Raw genomic sequence first — 21,991 nt, forward strand, 5'->3', positions numbered from 1 at the left:
ACTTTTCAGTCATGCCACGGTTTACAGAACAAGTTGAAGCAGCAGTTGAAGCCCTCAGTGGAGACTCAAATCTACCAATGGACGAAAATGAATTTATTGATGCCTCTCGATTAGTGTATGATGGGATTCGTGATATCCGGAAGGCAGTGCTAATGATAAGGGTACGTTTTTCATGAGTTATTTTTAATAGTACAGTTGAACAGAAGTTACTACATTTGGCAAAAACTACATAGCGGAAAATGTAGTGGATTGAGATTTGGAAGTACAGTGCAATCATATAGATCTAAAATGGCCAAACTTTTTTAGTATGGGAACTATTTTTTGTTCAGTGATAGTTCATCAACCATAGGACTAGGGACAGGTTACATGTAGTATCAGGAGGGCAGTGCCAGAATATTTTGTATACACTTTTTCAGATGGCCCCATAATAAGAATAGCCGCTACACCTAGTTACTTATTACTCTTGCTTCACAGCCACACTTTCCTCATTCTTGATACGTGACAGTGTTGCTCCTCCATGTATTTTGTATCAGGTAGTATATGAGGCTCAATGAGAGCTTTTATTAAAGGGTTGTCCACTACTTGGACAACCCCTTTTTACTCGCCATGTTTGCCCTCATTAAAATAAAAAAAGCTTATACTTACCGCCATGACGGCACCGTTCCAGCGGTGTTGGCACTTGAGTTACCGAGCCTGACATGATATCATTATGTCACTAGGGCCCAACTTCCAATCAGCTCCAGCTTCATTGTCACCGACTTCGGACGTATAAGTAATCAACAGGGAGCAAGTAGATAGCCACTGCTTTCATTTTCTCTTGATTACTTAGTCGGCTGACTGCGGAGGCAGTGACGCCAGAGCTGATTAGGTTTGTGGTTTGTGTGAAATATAGCAATATAGAAATATAGCAACTAGATGTGAGCTCTGGAGAGCGAGTGCCAACACCACTGGATCGGCACTAGCATAGGGGTGAGTATAAATGTTTTGTTTTTAATGTGGGCAAACATGGCGGAATTAGAACAGGTTGTGGACAACCTCTTTTAAGTCTATATGATCCACCAGCGAGATTTTCAGTAGAATTATGGCACTAAGCACACTGAAATATAAAGTCAGTGTTTTCACTTCGGAGATGAAGACAACAGAGCAGCCTAATGACCTAACATCAACATCTACTGGGCCTTGACCGATCTACTGGTTGGTGTTTGGCCACCACTGATGTAGTATTTGAAATGAACTAAAAAATACTTGCAAATATACAGATCTTCTTTCATGTAAAGTTTTTACTTTCTACACAAGTAAATGATTATAGATTTGGTTTTCACTTCACCTCATTATTTCAGACTCCTGAAGAGTTGGATGATTCCGATTTTGAGACTGAAGACTTTGATGTAAGAAGTCGAACCAGTGTCCAGACCGAAGATGATCAACATTTTGCTGGACAGAGTGCAAGAGTGAGTTGTAATGGTGTTTTGTCCATTTTGCTGTAAGCACTTTCATGAGCTTTGTTCCTGAATCTATGTTCAACTCTAGATCTGGTACTACGCCTGCTAGACACACAATAGTTAATTATTAAATGGCATCCTGCAGCTTAGAACTTTTTTCGTCTTTGCTTCCACCTGATCTTTGTTGTAAAGAATTTCTTTCTTTTTTTTTTTTTTTAAAGATTATAGCGGTTGTTCACTTTCTGGGGGAATTTTTTTTTCTCCTAACTTGGATTCATGTATTTGGGACTAGAAAACATTAAATGGAATCGGGCATCCCCACATTTGAGCTATTTAACCTATTAATATGGGCTTGCAGGTTATATATTGCTGAAAAGACCTATACCTGTCTGCCTCATATTAAATGGCTTCCTAATGAAAAATTATCTTTTATTCCTTTGTTAATGAGCTCTTCTAGGCTATAGGGTGGATGCTTGCAGATACATGAGTGTTCTCAGCGGAGAGAACACATCGAACATCTGCAGCGCCCAGAACCCTGATTATGGGCATGGGCATGGGTATGGGCGCTGCTTTTCAAGCAGAGAACACTCGCGTCTAGAACGCAGTGTCATCTGGATTGCGGGAACGTAGCCTTACATGTGTAGTCACCTGAAACTCCAGACGCTTAAACCAGAGACTCCAGTTACTGTACATTAAGAATATTTGCACATGTATTTTTGTCCCATTTTTTTCCACACATAGTTTTGTCACAAAACCTGAAGGATTTCCTATTGTCAATAAAGGGAATTAAATTCCTATAGTCTCCTGAAGAAAACATTTGCTTATATTTCTTTGTCGCTCCATTGGGAGACCCAGACAATTGGGGTGTATAGCTTCTGCCTCCGGAGGCCACACAAAGTATTACACTTTAAAAAGTGTAACCCCTCCCCTCTGCCTATACACCCTCCCGTGCATCACGGGCCCATCAGTTTTATGCTTTGTGTTGAAGGAGGCACACATTCACGCAAGCTCCACATTTAGTCAGCAGTAGCTGCTGATTTTATCGGATGGAAGAAAAGAGGGCCCCCACAGGGCCCCCGGCATGCTCCCTTCTCACCCCACTAATGTCGGTGGTGCTGTTAAGGTTGAGGTACCCATTGCGGGTACAAAGGCTGGAGCCACATGCCGTTTTTCCTTCCCCATCCCTTAGAGGCTCTGGGAGAAGTGGGATCCTAACCGGTCACCATGCACTGGGACCGGGCTCCCTCCGCAGCCCCTGGGGGAATCTGACGGACAGGAGACTGGGTATCATCAGGGACAGGCCCTGCTTCTAAGAGGTACTCTGTGTCCCCTTGGGGACGGCGCATGGAGCGCCTGTGTAACAGTGTTTTTTGTGACGCCGGGACTACCGTGCCGACCGCGCCTGTTTGCCGGCCGCGTTATTAAATTTAATCCCCGGCTTCTGCGGCCTAGTACCATAACTCCCGCCCCCGGGCCTGCCAGTCAGGGGTAAGGGAGGGACGCTCGACTGGACGTCGGCAGTGAGGGCTGGAGCATACTTGGGTATCCTCCTCCCCCCTCACTGAGCACTGAGGGGCACCAGATTCCCGCACTTTATTAGTCACGCCCACGGCTCCCTCCTCCTCTGAGAACGCTGGCAGCCATTGTTATAATCACTTCTGCCGGTGGAGGAATTCAGAACGAGCTCTACAGCTCTGGGAGGCCCAGGCAGGGAATCTGGTGGTCACACAACCGCTTTGGGCGGTCGGTAAGCCGCACCGGTTACTAGGTGCTGGCTCCCTTGGGTGCCGAAGTGTATATATATATTATACATTTTCTCTGTTCGGCCGCATTATTTGCCTTTGGCTATATACCCTCACTGATTACTCTAAGAGGAGACAACAGCATGTCGTCCGCAAAGAGCAAGGGTGCCAAGGCACAGGCTTATTTTGCAACCTGTACCTCTTGTGCGGCTATGTTACCTGCAGGTTCCACCTACCCTCATTGTGTGCAATGCTCGGCCCCTGTGGCACTCACTCAGCCGGAGCCTCAGGCACTGGTGGGACCCTCGGCTCAGGTAGAACCACCGGCTTCCACTGTCCAGGTGGCAGGGACAGAGTTTGCAGTTTTGGCTGAAAAACTCTCTGAGTCGCTTTCACAATCCATGGCTCAGTCTATGGACAGATGGTCTGCTAAGATACTAGAAGCCTTGCAGTCCAGACCGGTATCACAGGCCCAGGGCAGTTCATCACCCCCAGGCCCCCCTCGGTCGGCGCAGCAAAGTGCTCCTGGGGTGACACCTAGGTCCCACGGGGAGGACTCCGACACGGACCGCAGTCCCAGACCGCCTAAGCGGGCTCGCTGGGAACCTTCCTCGCCTTCATCACGCTGCTCAGGGTCTCCGCATGAGGACTCTCTGGAGGATGAAGCGGAGGTCGCAGCTCAGGGCTCTGACCCTGACGTTCCTCTCAATCTTGATACACCTGAAGGGGACGCCATAGTAAATGACCTTATAGCGTCCATCAACCAGGTGCTAGAACTTTCTCCTCCAACTCCACCTATAGAGGAGTCGGCTTCACAGCAGGAGAAACACCAGTTTAGGTTTCCCAAACGTACACGGAGTGCGTTTTTCGATCACTCTAACTTCAGAGATGCTGTCCAGAAGCACCGAGCATTTCCGGACAAGCGCTTTACTAAGCGCCTTAATGACACACGTTACCCTTTCCCCCCTGACGTAGTTAAGGGTTGGGCTCAGTGTCCCAAGGTGGATCCTCCAGTCTCTAGACTGGCGGCTAGATCCGTAGTATCAGTGGCAGATGGCTCATCGCTCAAGGATGCCACTGACAGGCAAATAGAGCTCCTGATGAAATCCATCTATGAAGCCATAGGCGCGTCTTTTGCTCCGGCATTCGCAGCCGTATGGGCACTCCAAGCTATCTCAGCTTGTCTGTCTGAGATTAATGCGGTCACACGTACCTCTACTCCGCAGGTTGTGTCTTTGACTTCTCAGGCGTCGGCTTTTTCGTCCTACGCCATGAACGCCGTCTTGGACTCTGCGAGCCGTACAGCGGTAGCATCCGCCAATTCGGTGGCAGTCCGCAGGGCCATGTGGCTACGCGAATGGAAGGCAGACTCTGCTTCCAAGAAGTTCTTAACCGGTTTGCCATTTTCTGGCGACCGTTTGTTTGGCGAGCAATTGGACGAAATTATTAAACAATCCAAGGGAAAGGACTCGTCCTTACCCCAGTCCAAACCAAACAGACCTCAGCAGCGAAAGATACAACCCAGGTTTTGGTCCTTTCGGCCCTCAGCCAGGTCCCATTCCTCCACGTCCAACAGGTCAGAGAAGGGCCAGAGGAACTCTTCTGCATGGCGGTCTAAGTCACGTCCTAAAAAGACCGCCGGAGGAGCCGCCCCCAAGGCGGCCTCCTCATGACTTTCGGCCTCCCCAAACCGCATCCTCGGTCGGTGGCAGGCTCTCCCGCTTTTGCGACGCCTGGTGGCCACATGTCCAAGACCGATGGGTGAGAGACATTCTGTCTCACGGTTACAGGATAGAGCTCAGTTCTCGTCCTCCGACTCGTTTCTTCAGAACATCTCCGCCCCCCGAGCGAGCCGATGCACTTTTTCAGGCGGTGAACACTCTGAAGGCAGAAGGAGTTGTGATCCCCGTTCCCCTTCAAGAACGTGGTCGCGGTTTTTACTCCAACTTGTTCGTGGTGCCAAAAAAGGACGGATCATTCCGTCCCGTTCTGGACCTCAAACTGCTCAACAGACACGTGAGAACCAGACGGTTCCGGATGGAATCTCTCCGCTCTGTCATCGCCTCGATGTCCCAAGGAGACTTCCTAGCATCAATCGACATCAGGGATGCTTATCTCCATGTGCCGATTGCACCAGAGCATCAACGCTTCCTGCGTTTCGCCATCGGGGACGAACACCTTCAGTTCGTGGCACTGCCTTTCGGCCTGGCGACAGCCCCACGGGTCTTCACCAAGGTCATGGCAGCAGTGGTGGCGGTCCTACACTCTCAGGGCCACTCGGTGATCCCTTACTTAGACGATCTTCTAGTCAAGGCACCCTCCCGGGTGGCATGTCAACACAGCCTGACCATTGCTCTGGAGACTCTCAAGAGGTTCGGGTGGATCATCAATTTCCCAAAGTCAAAATTGACACCGACCCAATCACTGACTTACCTCGGGATGGAGTTTCATACTCTCTCAGCGATAGTGAAGCTTCCACTGGACAAACAGCGTTCGCTGCAGACAGGGGTGCACTCTCTCCTTCGGGCCCAGTCACACCCCTTGAGGCGCCTCATGCACTTCCTAGGGAAGATGGTGGCAGCAATGGAGGCAGTTCCCTTTGCGCAGTTTCATCTGCGTCCACTTCAATGGGACATTCTCCGCAAATGGGACAGGAGGTCGACGTCCCTAGACAGGAACGTCTCTCTTTCACTGGCAGCCAAAACCTCTCTTCAGTGGTGGCTTCTTCCCACTTCTTTGTCGAAGGGAAAATCCTTCCTGCCCCCATCCTGGGCTGTGGTCACGACGGACGCGAGTCTGTCAGGGTGGGGAGCGGTCTTCCTCCACCACAGGGCTCAGGGAACCTGGACTCCGACAGAGTCCTCCCTTCAGATCAATGTTCTGGAGATAAGGGCAGTGTATCTAGCCCTAAAGGCGTTCCAGCGGTGGCTGGAGGGCAGGCAGATCCGAATACAGTCGGACAACGCCACGGCGGTCGCGTACATCAACCACCAGGGCGGCACACGCAGTCGTCAAGCCTTCCAAGAAGTTCGGCGGATTCTGCTGTGGGCGGAAGCCACAGCCTCCACCATCTCCGCAGTTCACATCCCGGGCGTAGAAAACTGGGAAGCAGACTTTCTCAGTCGCCAGGGCATGGACGCAGGGGAATGGTCTCTTCACCCGGACGTGTTTCAAGAGATCTGTTGCCGCTGGGGAACGCCGGACGTCGACCTCATGGCGTCTCGGCACAAAAACAAAGTCCCGGCATTCATGGCACGGTCTCAAGATCACAGAGCTCTGGCGGCGGACGCATTAGTTCAGGATTGGTCGCAGTTTCGACTGCCTTATGTATTTCCTCCTCTGGCACTGCTGCCCAGAGTGTTACGCAAGATCAGGTCCGACTGCCGCCGCGCCATCCTCGTCGCTCCAGACTGGCCGAGGAGGTCGTGGTACCCGGATCTGTGGCACCTCACGGTGGGTCAACCGTGGGCACTCCCAGACCGACCAGACTTGCTGTCTCAAGGGCCATTTTTCCATCTGAATTCTGCGGCCCTCAACCTGACTGTGTGGCCATTGAGTCCTGGCTCCTAGCGTCCTCAGGGTTATCTCAAGATGTCATTGCCACCATGAGACAGGCCAGGAAACCAACGTCCGCCAAGATCTATCACAGGGCTTGGAGGATCTTCTTATCCTGGTGCGCTGATCAGGGTTTTACCCCCTGGCCGTTTGCCTTACCCACTTTTCTTTCTTTCCTTCAATCAGGAATGGACAAGGGTTTGTCTCTCGGCTCTGTCAAGGGACAAGTATCGGCGCTTTCCGTGTTTTTTCAAAAGCGTCTAGCCAGGCTTCCGCAGGTCCGCACGTTCCTGCAGGGAGTTTGCCACATAGTCCCACCTTACAAGCGTCCGCTGGAACCCTGGGATCTTAACAGGGTGCTAACGGCTCTTCAGAAACCACCTTTCGAGCCGATGCGGGATGTCTCTCTATCACGCCTTTCGCAGAAGGTGGCCTTCCTAGTGGCAGTCACATCACTTCGGAGAGTGTCTGAGCTAGCAGCGCTATCATGCAAAGCCCCCTTCCTGGTGTTTCACCAGGATAAGGTGGTTCTGCGTCCGGTCCCGGAATTTCTCCCTAAGGTGGTATCCCCGTTTCATCTCAATCAGGATATCTCCTTACCTTCTTTTTGCCCTCATCCAGTTCACCAATGTGAAAAGGATTTGCACTTGTTGGATCTGGTGAGAGCACTCCGGCTCTACATTTCTCGCACGGCGCCCCTGCGCCGTTCTGATGCGCTCTTTGTCCTTGTCGCTGGCCAGCGTAAGGGGTCGCAGGCTTCCAAGTCAACCTTGGCTCGGTGGATCAAGGAACCGATTCTTGAAGCCTACCGTTCTTCTGGGCTTCCGATTCCTTCAGGGCTGAAAGCCCATTCTACCAGAGCCGTAGGTGCATCCTGGGCATTGCGGCACCAGGCTACGGCTCAGCAGGTGTGTCAGGCGGCTACCTGGTCGAGTCTGCACACTTTCACGAAACACTATCAGGTGCATGCCTATGTTTCGGCAGATGCCAGCCTAGGTAGGCGAGTCCTTCAGGCGGCGGTTGCCCACCTGTAAGAGGGGGCCGTTTTCGGCTCTTTTTATCGAGGTATTCTTTTACCCACCCAGGGACTGCTTTTGGACGTCCCAATTGTCTGGGTCTCCCAATGGAGCGACAAAGAAGAAGGGAATTTTGTTTACTTACCGTAAATTCCTTTTCTTCTAGCTCCTATTGGGAGACCCAGCACCCGCCCCTGTTCCCTTCGGGCTGTTGTTCTTTTGTGTACACATGTTGTTCATGTTGAATTGTTCTTTTGGTTCATGGTTTCAGTTCTCCGAACATCCTTCGGATTGAATTTACCTTAGACCAATTTATAAGTTTCCTCCTTCCTGCTTTGGCACCAAAACTGATGGGCCCGTGATGCACGGGAGGGTGTATAGGCAGAGGGGAGGGGTTACACTTTTTAAAGTGTAATACTTTGTGTGGCCTCCGGAGGCAGAAGCTATACACCCCAATTGTCTGGGTCTCCCAAAAGGAGCTAGAAGAAAAGGAATTTACGGTAAGTAAACAAAATTCCCTTCTTTCCTTTCTGATTTGCAGTGGATTTAATTCTGCAGCATGTGAATTTTTGTAGCGTTTTTGCTGCAGATTTCACCCATACAACTCAGTGGGGAAAGCTCTGTTCTCATGTCCAGTAGATATTTCCGCTTTTGGATCAGTTTTTGGATTATAAAAATGGAAATAAAATATTCCAGTACAGTACTCATTTGAATGGGAAAAGAAGTGTCAAAAAATATCACCCCCAATTCCGTTTCACCGCCACAAGTGATCCCATTTTGGAAATTGCACCCCTCTGGGAATTAATCTATGGGAATAGTGCCTATTTTGTAGTGCCCAAAGTTGTTTTCCAGAAAAAAAAAATCTCATTTTATGTTGCAAAGTGAAGTTGCATATATGCCAGCTTTATTGCCCAAGTTTTGAGCTCAAAAGGGAGGGGAACAATTGGATTTGGGAGCACAGATTTCTTTAGAAAACACCTATATTTCCATTAACAGATATTAGACCTCATTGAGACTTATTTTTTTTTTGTGGATTGAGTAGAAGCTTTTATTGGTAGCATTTTGGGGTACATAACACTTTGCATTGCTTTTAACGCTCGTCTCACATTTATCCTCTGCTCTACGCTAAGCGCTTACATCACTGCAGGAGCTTGGAAGTGATCATGTATAGGTACATCTATTTGCGGGAACATTTGGCAAATAGTATTTCTTCAGCGCTCTATTGGGAGACCCAGACGATTGGGGTATAGCTACTGCCCTCTGGAGGCCACACAAAGCACTACATTAAAAGTGCAAGGCCCCTCCCCCTCTGGCTATACCCCCCCGTGGTATCACGGGTTCTCCAGTTTTAGCTTTGTGTGCGAAGGAGGTCAGACATTCCATGCATAGCTCCACAGATTTTAGTCAGCAGTAGCTGCTGACTATGTCGGATGGAAGAAAAGAGGACACATATAGTGTTCCCAGCATGCTCCCTTCTCACCCCTGGATGGTGTTGTAAGGTTGAGGTACCTATGGCTGGTACAGGGCTGGAGCCTGACATGCTGTTTTCCTTCCACATCCCCTTGTAGGGCTCTGTGGAAGTGGGATCCTGCCGGCCTCTCAGCTCTGATGCCGGGCTCCATCCACAGACCCATTAGAACCTGATGGATTCGGAGCAGGAGTACGGTCAGGGACAGGGCCCTGCATCTTACAGGTACTCTGTGTCCCCGGCAGGCACAGACACACTCCGGGCTGGCTGGGTGTTATAGTGCGCCGGGGACCGCAACGTGGAGTTGGTGTCCCTACAGATTACTGGGGGATTGTTTGTGTTTGGGAACGCAGCGCCGACCCCCTCTGGACCGGGCGGCGCTGCTGTGACTTGTGGTGCGCCGGGGATCCGCCGTCCGCGCTTTTACGGCGGCGGCGGTTATAACTTTAGTCCCCGGCTTTTTGGGCCTAGGACGCCGGCAGCTCCGTTTCGTTCCCGCCCCCACCCTGTCATTCAGGGTAGGGGAGAGACGCTGTTCGCAAGCAGCGACGAGGGCTGGAGCCTGATTTACATGCTCCAGCCCTCTCACTTGGCACAGAGGGAAGCAGGCTTCCCGCTCTTGGCCAGGAACGCCCAGGGCCCGCCCCCCTTCCTCTCTCGAGACGCCGGCAGCCATTACATGCATGCCTGGCTGGAGGAAGGACGCAAGGCTCTGGGAGACCTGGACTAGGGGCTATCTGGCGACCACACACCCGCTTTTTAAGCGGGCGGTAAGCGATTTTTCTGTGCTGGTCCCTCTAGTGCCTCACTGTGTATCAGTGTACTGGATACAGTTATATAGATATTGTATTTCTTGCACTGTGAGGTGCGCTTCTGGCTGCATATCCCAGATCGCTCTGTGGAAGCAGCAACATGTCATCCTCAAAACGCAAGGCGGCCAAGGCAAAAAGGGCTGTGTATACTGCGTGTGCTGCATGTGGGGCTAATCTACCAGCAGGCTCTGATGACTCCCATTGTGTGCAATGCTCCGACCCGGTGCTGCTTCGCCAGCCGGAGTCAGGAGAGGTAGCGACCCAGGCTGAGACGCTTGTAAGTTCTGCCCCGGTGACAGGGACGGACTTTGCAGTTTTTGCAGATAATATGTCTGTATCTATGGCAAAAATCCTTGAGACCTTGCAATCTATGCATGGGGCTCAGTCTCTGGGCACGGCGAGGCCTCTGTCCTCAGGTCCCCCTTACTTGGAATGTATCCAGCCCACAGGGGGGTCCCCGGCTTCACAGGCCGAGGATTATGACTCAGATGATGGCCCCAGCCACCCTAAGCGAGCTCGCTGGGAAAGACCCTCGACGTCTTCACACTGCTCAGGGTCTCAGCGCAATCAGTCTCCCTGTGATGTGTCTGATGAGAGTGATCAGGAATCCATTCCTGGAACCCCTCTCAACCTGGATACCCCGGATGGGGATGCCATGGTAGACGACCTTATCTCAGCCATCAATAGGCTGTTGGATATTTCTCCCCCAGCCCCTTCAGCAGAAGAGGCGGCTGCGGAGCAGGAAAAGTTTCGTTTCCTTTATCCCAAGCGTAAATTGAGTGCTTTGTTAGATCACTCTGACTTCAGAGAATCAATCCAGAAGCACGACGCTCACCCAGAAAGGCGTTTCTCTAAACGATCTAAAGATACGCGTTTCCCTTTCCCCCCTGAGGTGGTCAAGCGCTGGACACAGTGTCCAAAGGTAGACCCCCCGATTTCCAAACTTGCAGCTAGATCCATAGTTGCAGTGGAGGATGGCGCTTCACTTAAAGATGCCAATGACAGACAGATGGACCTTTGGTTAAAATCTGTCTATGAAGCTATAGGCGCGTCGTTTGCTCCGGCATTCGCAGCCGTATGGGCACTCCAGGCTATTTCAGCTGGCTTAGCAAAAGTGGATGCTATCATGCATCCAGCAGTGCCGCAAGTGGCGCACCTTACCACGCAGATGTCGGCGTTTGCGTCTTACGCAATCAATGCGGTCCTAGAATCTACCAGTCGCACCTCAATGGCGTCCGCCAATTCGGTAGTTTTGCGCAGAGCCTTGTGGTTAAAGGACTGGAAAGCAGATGCTGGTTCCAAAAAATGTTTAACCAGTTTGCCTTTGTCTAGAGAGAGACTGTTTGGCGAGCCATTGGCTGACATCATTAAGCAGTCCAAGGGTAAAGACTCCTCTTTACCACAACCCAGAACACCCAAACCTCAGCAGAAAAAGTGGCAGCAGAGGTTTCAGTCCTTTCGAGGTTCGGGCAAGACACCATTTACCTCGTCCAAAGGGACTCAGAGGACGCAAAGAAACTCAGATTCGTGGCGGACTCACACACGCCCCAAGAAAGCAAATGGAGGTACCGCTTCCAAAGCGGCTACCTCATGACTTCCAGCCCCCCCCCTCCGCATCGCCGGTCGGGGGCAGGCTCTCCCGCTTTTCCGGCATTTGGATGTCACAGGTCAAAGACCGGTGGGTGACGGACATTTTGTCTCGCGGGTACAGAATCGAGTTCAATTCTCGTCCTCCAGCTCGGTTCTTCAGAACCTCCCCACGTCCAGACCGAGCAGATGCTCTGCTGCAGGCGGTGGATTCCCTAAAAGCGGAAGGAGTGGTTATCCCAGTCCCTCCTCAGGAACAAGGGCAAGGGTTTTACTCCAATCTCTTTGTGGTTCCAAAAAAGGACGGCTCGTTCCGTCCTGTTCTGGACCTAAAACGGCTCAACAAACATGTGCACGCCAGGAGGTTCCGGATGGAAACCCTCCGCTCTGTCATTGCCTCAATGTCCAGAGGAGACTTCCTTGCCTCAATAGACATCAAAGATGCTTATCTCCACGTGCCAATTGCTACAGAACATCAACGTTTTCTACGTTTTGTGATAGGAGACGACCATTTTCAGTTCGTAGCTCTTCCATTTGGTCTGGCGACAGCCCCACGGGTCTTCACCAAGGTCATGGCGGCGGTGGTAGCAGTCTTGCACTCTCAGGGACACTCGGTGATTCCTTACCTAGACGACTTATTGGTCAAAGCTCCCTCTCAGGAGGCATGCCAACTCAGCCTGAATGCTACGCTGGAGACTCTACAGTCTTTCGGATGGATCATCAACTTTCCAAAGTCGATCCTATCACCGACTCAGTCACTAACGTATCTTGGCATGGAGTTTCATACTCTAGCAGCGATAGTGAAGCTTCCGCTGGACAAGCAGCGGTCACTACAGACAGGGGTGCAATCTCTCCTGCAGGGCCAGTTGCATCCCTTGCGGCGCCTCATGCATTTCCTAGGGAAGATGGTGGCAGCCATGGAAGCAGTTCCCTTTGCGCAGTTTCATCTGCGCTCACTTCAATGGGACATTCTCCGCCAATGGGACGGGAAGTCAACGTCCCTGGACAGGAAAGTCTCGCTTTCCCAGACGGCCAAAGACTCTCTACAATGGTGGCTCCTTCCCACATCATTGTCTCAGGGAAGATCCTTCCTGCCCCCATCCTGGGCAGTAGTCACGACAGATGCGAGTCTGTCAGGGTGGGGAGCAGTATTTCTCCACCACAGGGCTCAGGGGACGTGGACTCCGCAGGAGTCCACCCTTCAGATCAATGTTCTGGAGATCAGAGCAGTGTATCTTGCTCTACTGGCCTTCCAACAGTGGCTGGAAGGAAAGCAGATCCGAATCCAATCGGACAACTCCACAGCGGTGGCATACATCAACCACCAAGGAGGGACGCGCAGTCGGCAAGCCTTCCAAGAAGTCCGGCGCATTCTAATGTGGGTGGAGGACAGAGCATCCACCATATCCGCGGTTCACATCCCAGGCGTAGAAAACTGGGAAGCAGACTTCCTCAGTCGCCAGGGCATGGACGCAGGGGAATGGTCCCTTCACCCGGACGTGTTTCAGGAAATCTGTCGCCGCTGGGGAGTGCCGGACGTCGACCTAATGGCATCCCGGCACAACAACAAGGTCCCGGCATTCATGGCGAGGTCGCGCGATCAAAGAGCTCTGGCGGCAGACGCCTTGGTTCAAGATTGGTCGCAGTTTCAGCTCCCATACGTGTTTCCGCCTCTGGCGCTCTTGCCCAGAGTGCTACGCAAGATCAGATCCGAGTGCAGCCGCGTCATACTCGTCGCTCCAGACTGGCCGAGGAGGTCGTGGTATCCGGATCTGTGGCATCTCACGATCGGTCGACCGTGGTCACTGCCAGACCGACCAGACTTACTGTCCCAAGGGCCGTTTTTCCATCAGAATTCTGCGGCCCTGAACCTGACTGTGTGGCCATTGAGTCCTGGATCCTAGCATCTGCTGGATTATCTCAGGGAGTCATTGCCACAATGAGACAAGCTAGAAAGTCGAATTCGGCTAAGATCTACCACAGAACGTGGAAGATTTTCTTGTCCTGGTGCTCTGCTCAGGGAGTGTCTCCCTGGCCATTTGCATTGCCCAAGTTTCTTTCCTTCCTGCAATCGGGGTTAGAAAAGGGCTTGTCGCTCAGCTCCCTTAAAGGGCAAGTTTCGGCACTATCCGTGTTTTTTCAGAAGCGTCTAGCACGTCTTCCTAAGGTGCGCACGTTCCTGCAGGGGGTCTGTCATATTGTGCCCCCGTACAAGCGACCGTTAGATCCATGGGATCTGAACAGGGTACTAGTTGCTCTCCAGAAACCGCCCTTCGAGCCTCTGAAGGAAGTTTCCTTTTCTCGGCTGTCGCAGAAAGTGGCGTTTCTTGTTGCAATCACATCGCTTCGGCGAGTGTCTGAGCTGGCAGCTCTGTCATCTAAGGCTCCCTTCCTGGTGTTCCACCAGGACAAGGTTGTGCTGCGCCCCATTCCGGAGTTTCTCCCTAAGGTCGTATCCTCTTTTCATCTTAATCAGAATATTTCCTTGCCTTCTTTTTGCCCTCATCCGGTTCACCGGTATGAAAAGGCCTTACGTTTGCTAGATCTGGTGAGAGCACTCAGAATCTACATTTCCCGCACGGCGCCCATACGCCGTGCCGATGCACTTTTCGTCCTTGTCGCTGGTCCGCGCAAGGGGTTGCAGGCTTCTAAAGCCACCCTGGCTCGATGGATCAAAGAACCAATTCTAGAGGCCTACCGTTCTGCGGGGCTTCCGGTTCCTTCAGGGCTAAAAGCCCACTCCACCAGAGCCGTGGGTGCGTCCTGGGCATTACGTCACCAGGCTTCGGCTCAACAGGTGTGCCAGGCAGCTACCTGGTCCAGTCTGCACACTTTCACCAAGCATTATCAGGTGCATACCTATGCTTCGGCGGATGCCAGCTTAGGTAGAAGAGTCCTGCAGGCGGCAGTGACACCCCCGTAGGGGAGGGCTGTTTTGCAGCTCTAACATGAGGTATTTATTTACCCACCCAGGGACAGCTTTTGGACGTCCCAATCGTCTGGGTCTCCCAATAGAGCGCTGAAGAAGAAGGGAATTTTGTTACTTACCGTAAATTCCTTTTCTTCTAGCTCTTATTGGGAGACCCAGCACCCGCCCTGTTGTCCTTCGGGATGTTTTTTTTTGTTGTTTGCGGGTACACATGTTGTTCATGTTGAACGGTTTTTCAGTTCTCCGATGTTATTCGGAGTTAATTTGTTTAAACCAGTTATTGGCTTCCTCCTTCTTGCTTTGGCACTAAAACTGGAGAACCCGTGATACCACGGGGGGGTATAGCCAGAGGGGGAGGGGCCTTGCACTTTTAATGTAGTGCTTTGTGTGGCCTCCAGAGGGCAGTAGCTATACCCCAATCGTCTGGGTCTCCCAATAAGAGCTAGAAGAAAAGGAATTTACGGTAAGTAACAAAATTCCCTTCTTTCGAAGCGTGTCCAATATCTGGATGGGTTTAGCTTCTTCCCGATCTCCAACTCTAGATAAATGTCAGTTTCGACTAGGTTTTATTTCTCTACAGTCGGCAGTCAGGCTGGGATCGGTCCCCCCAGAGACCTACAAGCATGTGGATTCTGGTGCAGAACCCTAGTTCTGACCGGAGACCTCTTCAAGACCAGATTGGATCAGGTCCCAATGATCTTATCCCTTTGGTATCTTATCTATGCTGTAATCAAGGAATATAGAAGTTTGTGAGAGGGAAGGAGGTTCCTTTTCTCACTCCTGAGGCACCCGTAACATGAACATGGAGGAGTCGAAGGTTGTCATGGCAGCCAGAGGTCAAATGATGACCTCCAGGTCTGCCACGTACGGTGGCTTATCAGACCCAGCCAAACGCTATGATTCAGTGGTGTCCGTCTTTTTAAACATTCGGAAAAGCTTGGTCTGCCACAGTTTTGTGCACTTCTGAAAAGATGGACACCACTGAAGAGAGGTCAGAGTCCAAAGTATCTCTGTTGCATCATTATAGTGAATGGCTCCGTTGTGGATTTAATCTGAAACACATAAATTGGAGATTTAGATGTAAACCCCAATATAAGTGCTCAGCATAGAGCACATGGATAAATGTGATACAAAATGTCATGTAAAATGTTCCCAGTAATAGCTTCAACTAATTCCACAAAAATAAAGCAAGTCCCCACTCTGTCATCCATTATCGAAAATACGGGGGGTTTCCATGATACTTGTAGCCCAAAGGCTCTGGAAAAGTGCCATGGCTCATCTTTCTCCAACTCCAAAAGAAATCCAGCCAAAGCTGTGCTCCCAGATCCAAAGTTCCCCCTCTCAATTCTGTGCCCCACAGTGTGCCTGAAATGCAGTTAGCATCAACCTGTTTCTCAGTACAGTAGTGAGGAAAGACCACTTAATTACTGACTGTTTTTCCAGAAGCACAAGCTGGGCACACAGTACAGGCACTATACAATGGCATATTTGCAATATTTTGCAACATTCCCTGCTTGTTTGTGGAAATCATCCATGGAATCAAAATAGTCACAACACCTATCAATTCCCAGAGGTGTGTAATTTCCAAAATGGGGTCACTTGAGGACGGATTATTCTCTTCTGGCACTTAGAGGCTCTGCAAACTATTCTCAGATATATCTGCTCTCTTAAAGTCAAGTAGCACTCCTTCACTCCCAAACCCTGCCACGTGTCTCAACAGTACAGTAGAAACACATACAGGTATTACCACCTTCATCAGAAATTGTGTAACAAATTTTGGTGCTGTTTTTACCTATTCCCTCTTGTGAAAATGTAGACTCTTAGGCTTTAACAAAATTTTAGTGGAAAAAATGTTTCTCTACTCTCCAATGGTATAAAATTCCATGAAGCACATGTGATGTCAATATACTCGCTGCAGCCCTAGATCCATTCATTGAGAGGCTATGTGCGCACGTAGCATTTGTCCCTGCAGAAATTTCTGCAGCGATTTGAACAGCACACGTGCGCTTCAAATCGCTGCAGAAAGAGTCCGTAGTGAAAAAAAAAGACTATTCCATGCGCTCTGATTGCAGCCCCTCCCATAGACAGAGCGGGGGATGCATGCAGAGCGCACGAAAGAAGTGACATGTCACTTCTTAGAACGCGCGCTTCGGGCAGCAGCCGAATCGCTGCGCTCTAATACGCCACGTGCGCACGTCTCCTGCATAATCTTCATAGATTATGCAGGGGACGCAGGACGCATGCAGTTACGTTGCGGTGCAGATTGCAGCGTAACTGCATGCAAATATGCAACGTGCGCACATAGCCAGAGGGGTCACTTATGGGCAGGAGAGTATTTTCTTTTCTGGCACCCCAGAGGCTCTGCCAATGTGACATGGCACCCACAAACCATAATTACAAAATCTGTGCTATAATATGGTGCTCCTTCTTTTCTGAAGGGGTACTGTGTACTCAAGATAGATTGCACAACACACTGTATGGTTTATTTTTCCTTTTAATCCTTTTAAAAATTTGGCTCTAGAACAGGGGTCTCAAACTCGGCTGGGTGTATGGGCCGCACAGAGGAAAAAAAATAATTTGGGGGCCGTATTCTTTGCAGGACAAAGTGACATTTTTATTCGTACCATATATAATATAATATATATATATATATATATATATATATATATATATATATATATATATATATATATATATATAATTTTATATATTTTTTTTACACACCTTGGGATCACTGATTTTGAACATTTTCACTTGTTCATTATAGCAAACGTGCACATTCTTTGTTTAAATATAAACTTTTTTTTTTTTTTTTACATTTTATTCCTTTCTTGTAACTAATAGTCTAAAGGCCGCTTCACACACTGCGATATTGTGACCGATATCGCTAGCGTGGGTACCCGCCCCCATCGGTTGTGCGACACGGGCAAATATCTGCCCGTGTCGCACAACATCGCTCGGACCCGTCACACTACTTACCTTACCTGCGACGTCGCTGTGACCGGCGAACCGCCTCCTTTCTAAGGGGGGCGGTTCGTTCAGCGTCACAGCGACGTCACAGCAGCATCACTGAACCGCCACCCAATAGAAGCGGAGGGGTGGAGATGAGCGGAACGAACATCCCGCCCGCCTCCTTCCTTCCGCATTGTGGCGGGAGGCAGGTAAGGAGAGCTTCCTCGTTCCTACGGAGCGATGTATGCTGCCGCAGGAACGACAAACAACTTTGTTACTGCTGCAGTAACGATATTTGAGAATGGACCCCCATGTCACCAATGAGCGATTTTGCACGTTTTTGCGACGATGCAAAATCGCTCATAGGTGTCACACGCAACGGCATCGCTAAAGCGACCGGATGTGCGTCACAAATTCCGTGACCCCAACGAGATCACTTGAGCGATGTCGTAGCGTGTAAAGCCCGCTTTACAATTAGCACTATATAGAAAATTTGACCAACATCTTTTAGTAATGTTCCCCATATTGTTGTAACGTGCCCATCCTTGTCCCCTTGTAGTATTGTGCCCCATCCCACAGTAATGTGCTCATCCTTGTCCCCTTGTAGTATTGTAACCCATCCTAGTCCCCATCCCACAGTAATGTGCTCATCTTTGTCCCCATCCTAAAGTAATGTTCCCCATCCTTGTCCCCGTTTTGTAGTAATGTGCCCATCCTTATCCCCATCCTATAGTAATGTCCCCAATCTATAGTAATGTGTCCATCCTTGTCCCCCATCTTATAGTAATGTTCCCCATCCTTGTCCCCTTGTAGCAATGTCCCCATCCTATAGTACTGTCCCCATTCTATAGTAATGTGCCCATCCTTTAGTAATGTGCTAACCTTGTCCCCACCCTATATTAATGTCCCCAGCATTATCCCTATTCTATACAAGTAAAATATATCTTTGTACCGTGTTAGCCAGTAGAGATAAAAAAAATTGTTTAAAAGAACAGAGAGTCCTCAGTGGTTGATACCTTTTAATGGCTAACTCGAAAGCTTGCAATTATTACCATCTTTTCAGACTACTCAGGTCTCTTCATCAGGCATGGTATAACACAAAATCTGAAGAGTCACATATTTATACACAACAGGACTTAGAATAGTGCAGTAAAAAAAAAAACAAGTTATATGAAACAGAACTATCACTATGGCAGGGGGGCAAACTGTTGTGGCCATAAATACTGCAGCAGTATTTATGGCCACAACAGTTTGCCCCCCCCTGCCATAGTCATAGTTCTGTTTCATATAACTTGTTTTTTTTTTTACTGCACTATTCTAAGTCCTGTTGTGTATAAATATGTGACTCTTCAGATTTTGTGTTATACTATGCCTGATGAAGAGACCTGAGTAGTCTCGAAAGCTTGCAATTATTACCATCTTTTCAGTTAGCCACTAAAAGGTATCAACCACTGAGGACTCTCTGCCCTATTCTATAGTAATGTTTCCCATCCTTGTTTCCTTGTAGTAATGTCCCTATCCTACAGTAATGTGCCCACCTTGTCCCCATCCTGTAGTAATGCCCCCATCCTATAGTACTGTACCTATCGTGTCCCCATCCTATAGTAATATCCCCAGCCTTATCCCCATCTCATAGTACTGTGCCCATCCTTGTAATGTCCCAATCCTATAGTAATGCCCCCAGCCTTATCCTCATCTCATAGTAATGTGCGCACTTTGTCCCCATCCTGTAGTAATGGATCAGCAGCTCCCCTCACCTTCCACAGACGCCGGAGTGAAGCTGAGGGGAGTGGTCTGCGGCCCCAGATCCAGTGATTGGAGAGATCGGTCACAAGGCCGGTCTCTCCAATCAGAGCTGGGGGCGGGTGAAACACAGGTCACCCAGCTCCAGCCAATGATCAGGGCTACAGCTGCCCTGATCTTGGCTGGATTTCAATGTTTCAGCGATTTTCAATGACTGAAACATTAGTGGCTGTGATTGGCTGAGCGGCGTTCGTCAGCCAATCACAGCCTCCGTAGGTCTGGGGAGGAGACACCACCCCTCCTGAGGTCCCCTCCTCCCCGAATCTAAGGTATTTGCAGCGATCGCAGCCACCTGGGCTGCGATTTCGCCATGACGTACTGGGTACGTCATGGGTCCTTAAATACCAGGGAGCCGTAACGTAGCCAGTACGTCATAGGTCGCTAAGGGGTTAACGTCCAACACACACACACATACACACACACACACACACACACACACACCATTTTTCTCACCTGTCCCGCGTTCCCTCGGCTGCCTCATCTCTGCTTCGTGCGGCCCCCAGACCCGTGCCCTGTTCACTATTGCGGCAGCTGCAGTGTCACTGTCAGTGATTTATGTGAGATGATTGTATTGCCGGCGCGAAAGCGCAGCGCCGGCAACACATTCATCTGACAAAGTGCAGACAGTGGCTGCGGCCCCTGCAGCTGCCGCGATAGTGAACATGGGCACGGGCCTGGGGGCCGCACGAACTACCCTGAGGGGCCGCATGCGGCCCGCGGGCCGCGTGTTTGAGACCCTTGCTGTAGAACAACATTTTAGTGAAAAAATGTACCGTATTTTTTGCTTTATAAGACGCACCTGATTATAAGACGCACCCCCAAATTTGGTGAAGGAATAGAGAATTTTTTAATAAATGGGGTCCGTCTTATAATGCCAGTGTCCGTCTAACAAATAATATAGGGTATATGTCCCTCATAGCCCCCTCATCCTAAAATTAGCCCCCTGAATCTGGATATGGCCACCTTATATTGAACACGTCCCCCAGTGATGCCACATTTCCCCTATGGCTGGCACACATCCTCTATGGCTGGCACACGGCCCACTGTGGCTGGCAAACGGCCCACTAATGCTGCACACGGCCCCCTGTGACTGGCACACAGGCCCACTGTGCCTGGCACACAGGCCCCCTATTGCTGCACATGGGCCCCTGTGGATGGCACACAGGCCCACTGTGGATGGCACACAGGCCCACTGTGGCTGGCACACAGGCCCCCTATTGCTGCACATGGCCCCCTGTGGATGATACACGGCCCAGTGTGGCTGGCACACATCACCCTCTGTTAGATATCGCCCCCATGTTGCTGCTTTTAGTAAAATAAACTCTTTCCTTACCTTCTCCAGCACTGTCGTGTCTCCCTCCTCGGGGTTGAGCTCCTCCTGTCTCCTGCACTTCCTGGTTCTCGGTGCGTTCATGTGATCGGGACAGCAGAGAGATATCTCTGCGTGCCTGATCACAGCGGCAGGAGGGAGACCGGGCAGACACGCAAGAGGAAGTGAGTAAAGAGTTTATTATTGTACTATGGGCAGCAGCATGGGGGCCATATCTAACACGGGGGGAGGGGGCATGTGCGATCAAAGGTAAGCACAGGCAGATATAATATGTGCAGCTCCCCCAGCCCATCAGCGCGATGCAGTTTCAGCACCACGCTGATGGACAGCGGCTGTGCATATTATATGAGCGGGAGCAGGAGATCAAACGCTGCCGCCTGCAGCTTCACCTGCCCCCACCAGCCCCCCCAGCACCGCTCCAGAGCGGCCCGCACCTCCCCTGGACTCTGTGTATGTGTGTATACATCCCCCCTCCCGTATATTCGGATTATAAGACGCACCCCCTACTATCCCCCAAAATTTGGGGGAACAAAAGTGCGTCTTATAAAGCGAAAAATACGGTAATTCATTTTTCTTCATTGCTCAATGGTATAAAATTTTGTGAAATAACTGGGATGTTAATTTTCTCACTGCATCCTTAGACACATTTTTTGAGAGCTTTAGTTTGTAAAATGGGGTCATTTATGGAGGGATTTTGCTGTTTTGGCACCTCCAGGGGGTGCTGCCAGTGTGACATGGCACCCTCAAAACCATTCCAACTAAATCTGCACTACAATATGGTGCTCCTTCCTTTGAGCTTTGCACTGTGCCTCAAAAGTAGTTTTCTCCCACATATGGGGCATCATTGTACCCAGGAGATATTCCAGAACACATTTTGTGGCCCATTTTCTCCGGTTACCCTCGTAAAAATTTGAGGCTAAAGCTACATTTTTATGGGAAATATTCAATTTTTAATTTTCATGGTTCAATGTTATCCAATTCTGTGAATCATCTGTGGAATTAAGGTGGTCACTAGACATTTAGATAAATTCCTTGAGGGGTGTAGCTTCCAAAATGGGTGCAATTTGGGGGGGTTCTACTGTGTAAGCACATTAGGGGCTCTGCAAATGTGACGCAGCGTCTGCTGTCTGTTCCAGCCAGTTCTGCACTCCAAAAGTCAAATGATGCTCCTTGCCTTCCAAGCCCTGCCGTGCGCCCAAAAAGTAGTTTACTACCACATATGGGATATCTATGTACTCATGAGAAATTGTAAAACATATTGTATGGCTTATTTTGTCCTGTTACCCTTAACAAACGTTAAAATTTGGGGCTATAGCAACATTTTTGTGGCATTTTTTTCTCTCATTTAGGCCCCT

The 21,991-nt window shown here is 50.0% G+C and overlaps 1 protein-coding gene across 1 annotated transcript in view; it reads left to right on the forward strand.

The window, feature by feature from the left end:
- CTNNA1 (catenin alpha 1) overlaps positions 1-21,991 on the forward strand; it is a 148,078-nt gene that overhangs the window by 94,648 nt on the left and 31,439 nt on the right. The window contains exons 13-14 of the mRNA XM_075344494.1: positions 10-161; positions 1,341-1,451. Coding sequence (XP_075200609.1) covers positions 10-161; positions 1,341-1,451 — 263 coding nt within the window. The remainder of the gene's footprint in view (positions 1-9; positions 162-1,340; positions 1,452-21,991) is intronic.

This window comes from Anomaloglossus baeobatrachus, chromosome 4 (genome assembly GCF_048569485.1).
Source record: "Anomaloglossus baeobatrachus isolate aAnoBae1 chromosome 4, aAnoBae1.hap1, whole genome shotgun sequence".
Classification (NCBI taxonomy): Eukaryota; Metazoa; Chordata; class Amphibia; order Anura; family Aromobatidae; genus Anomaloglossus; species Anomaloglossus baeobatrachus.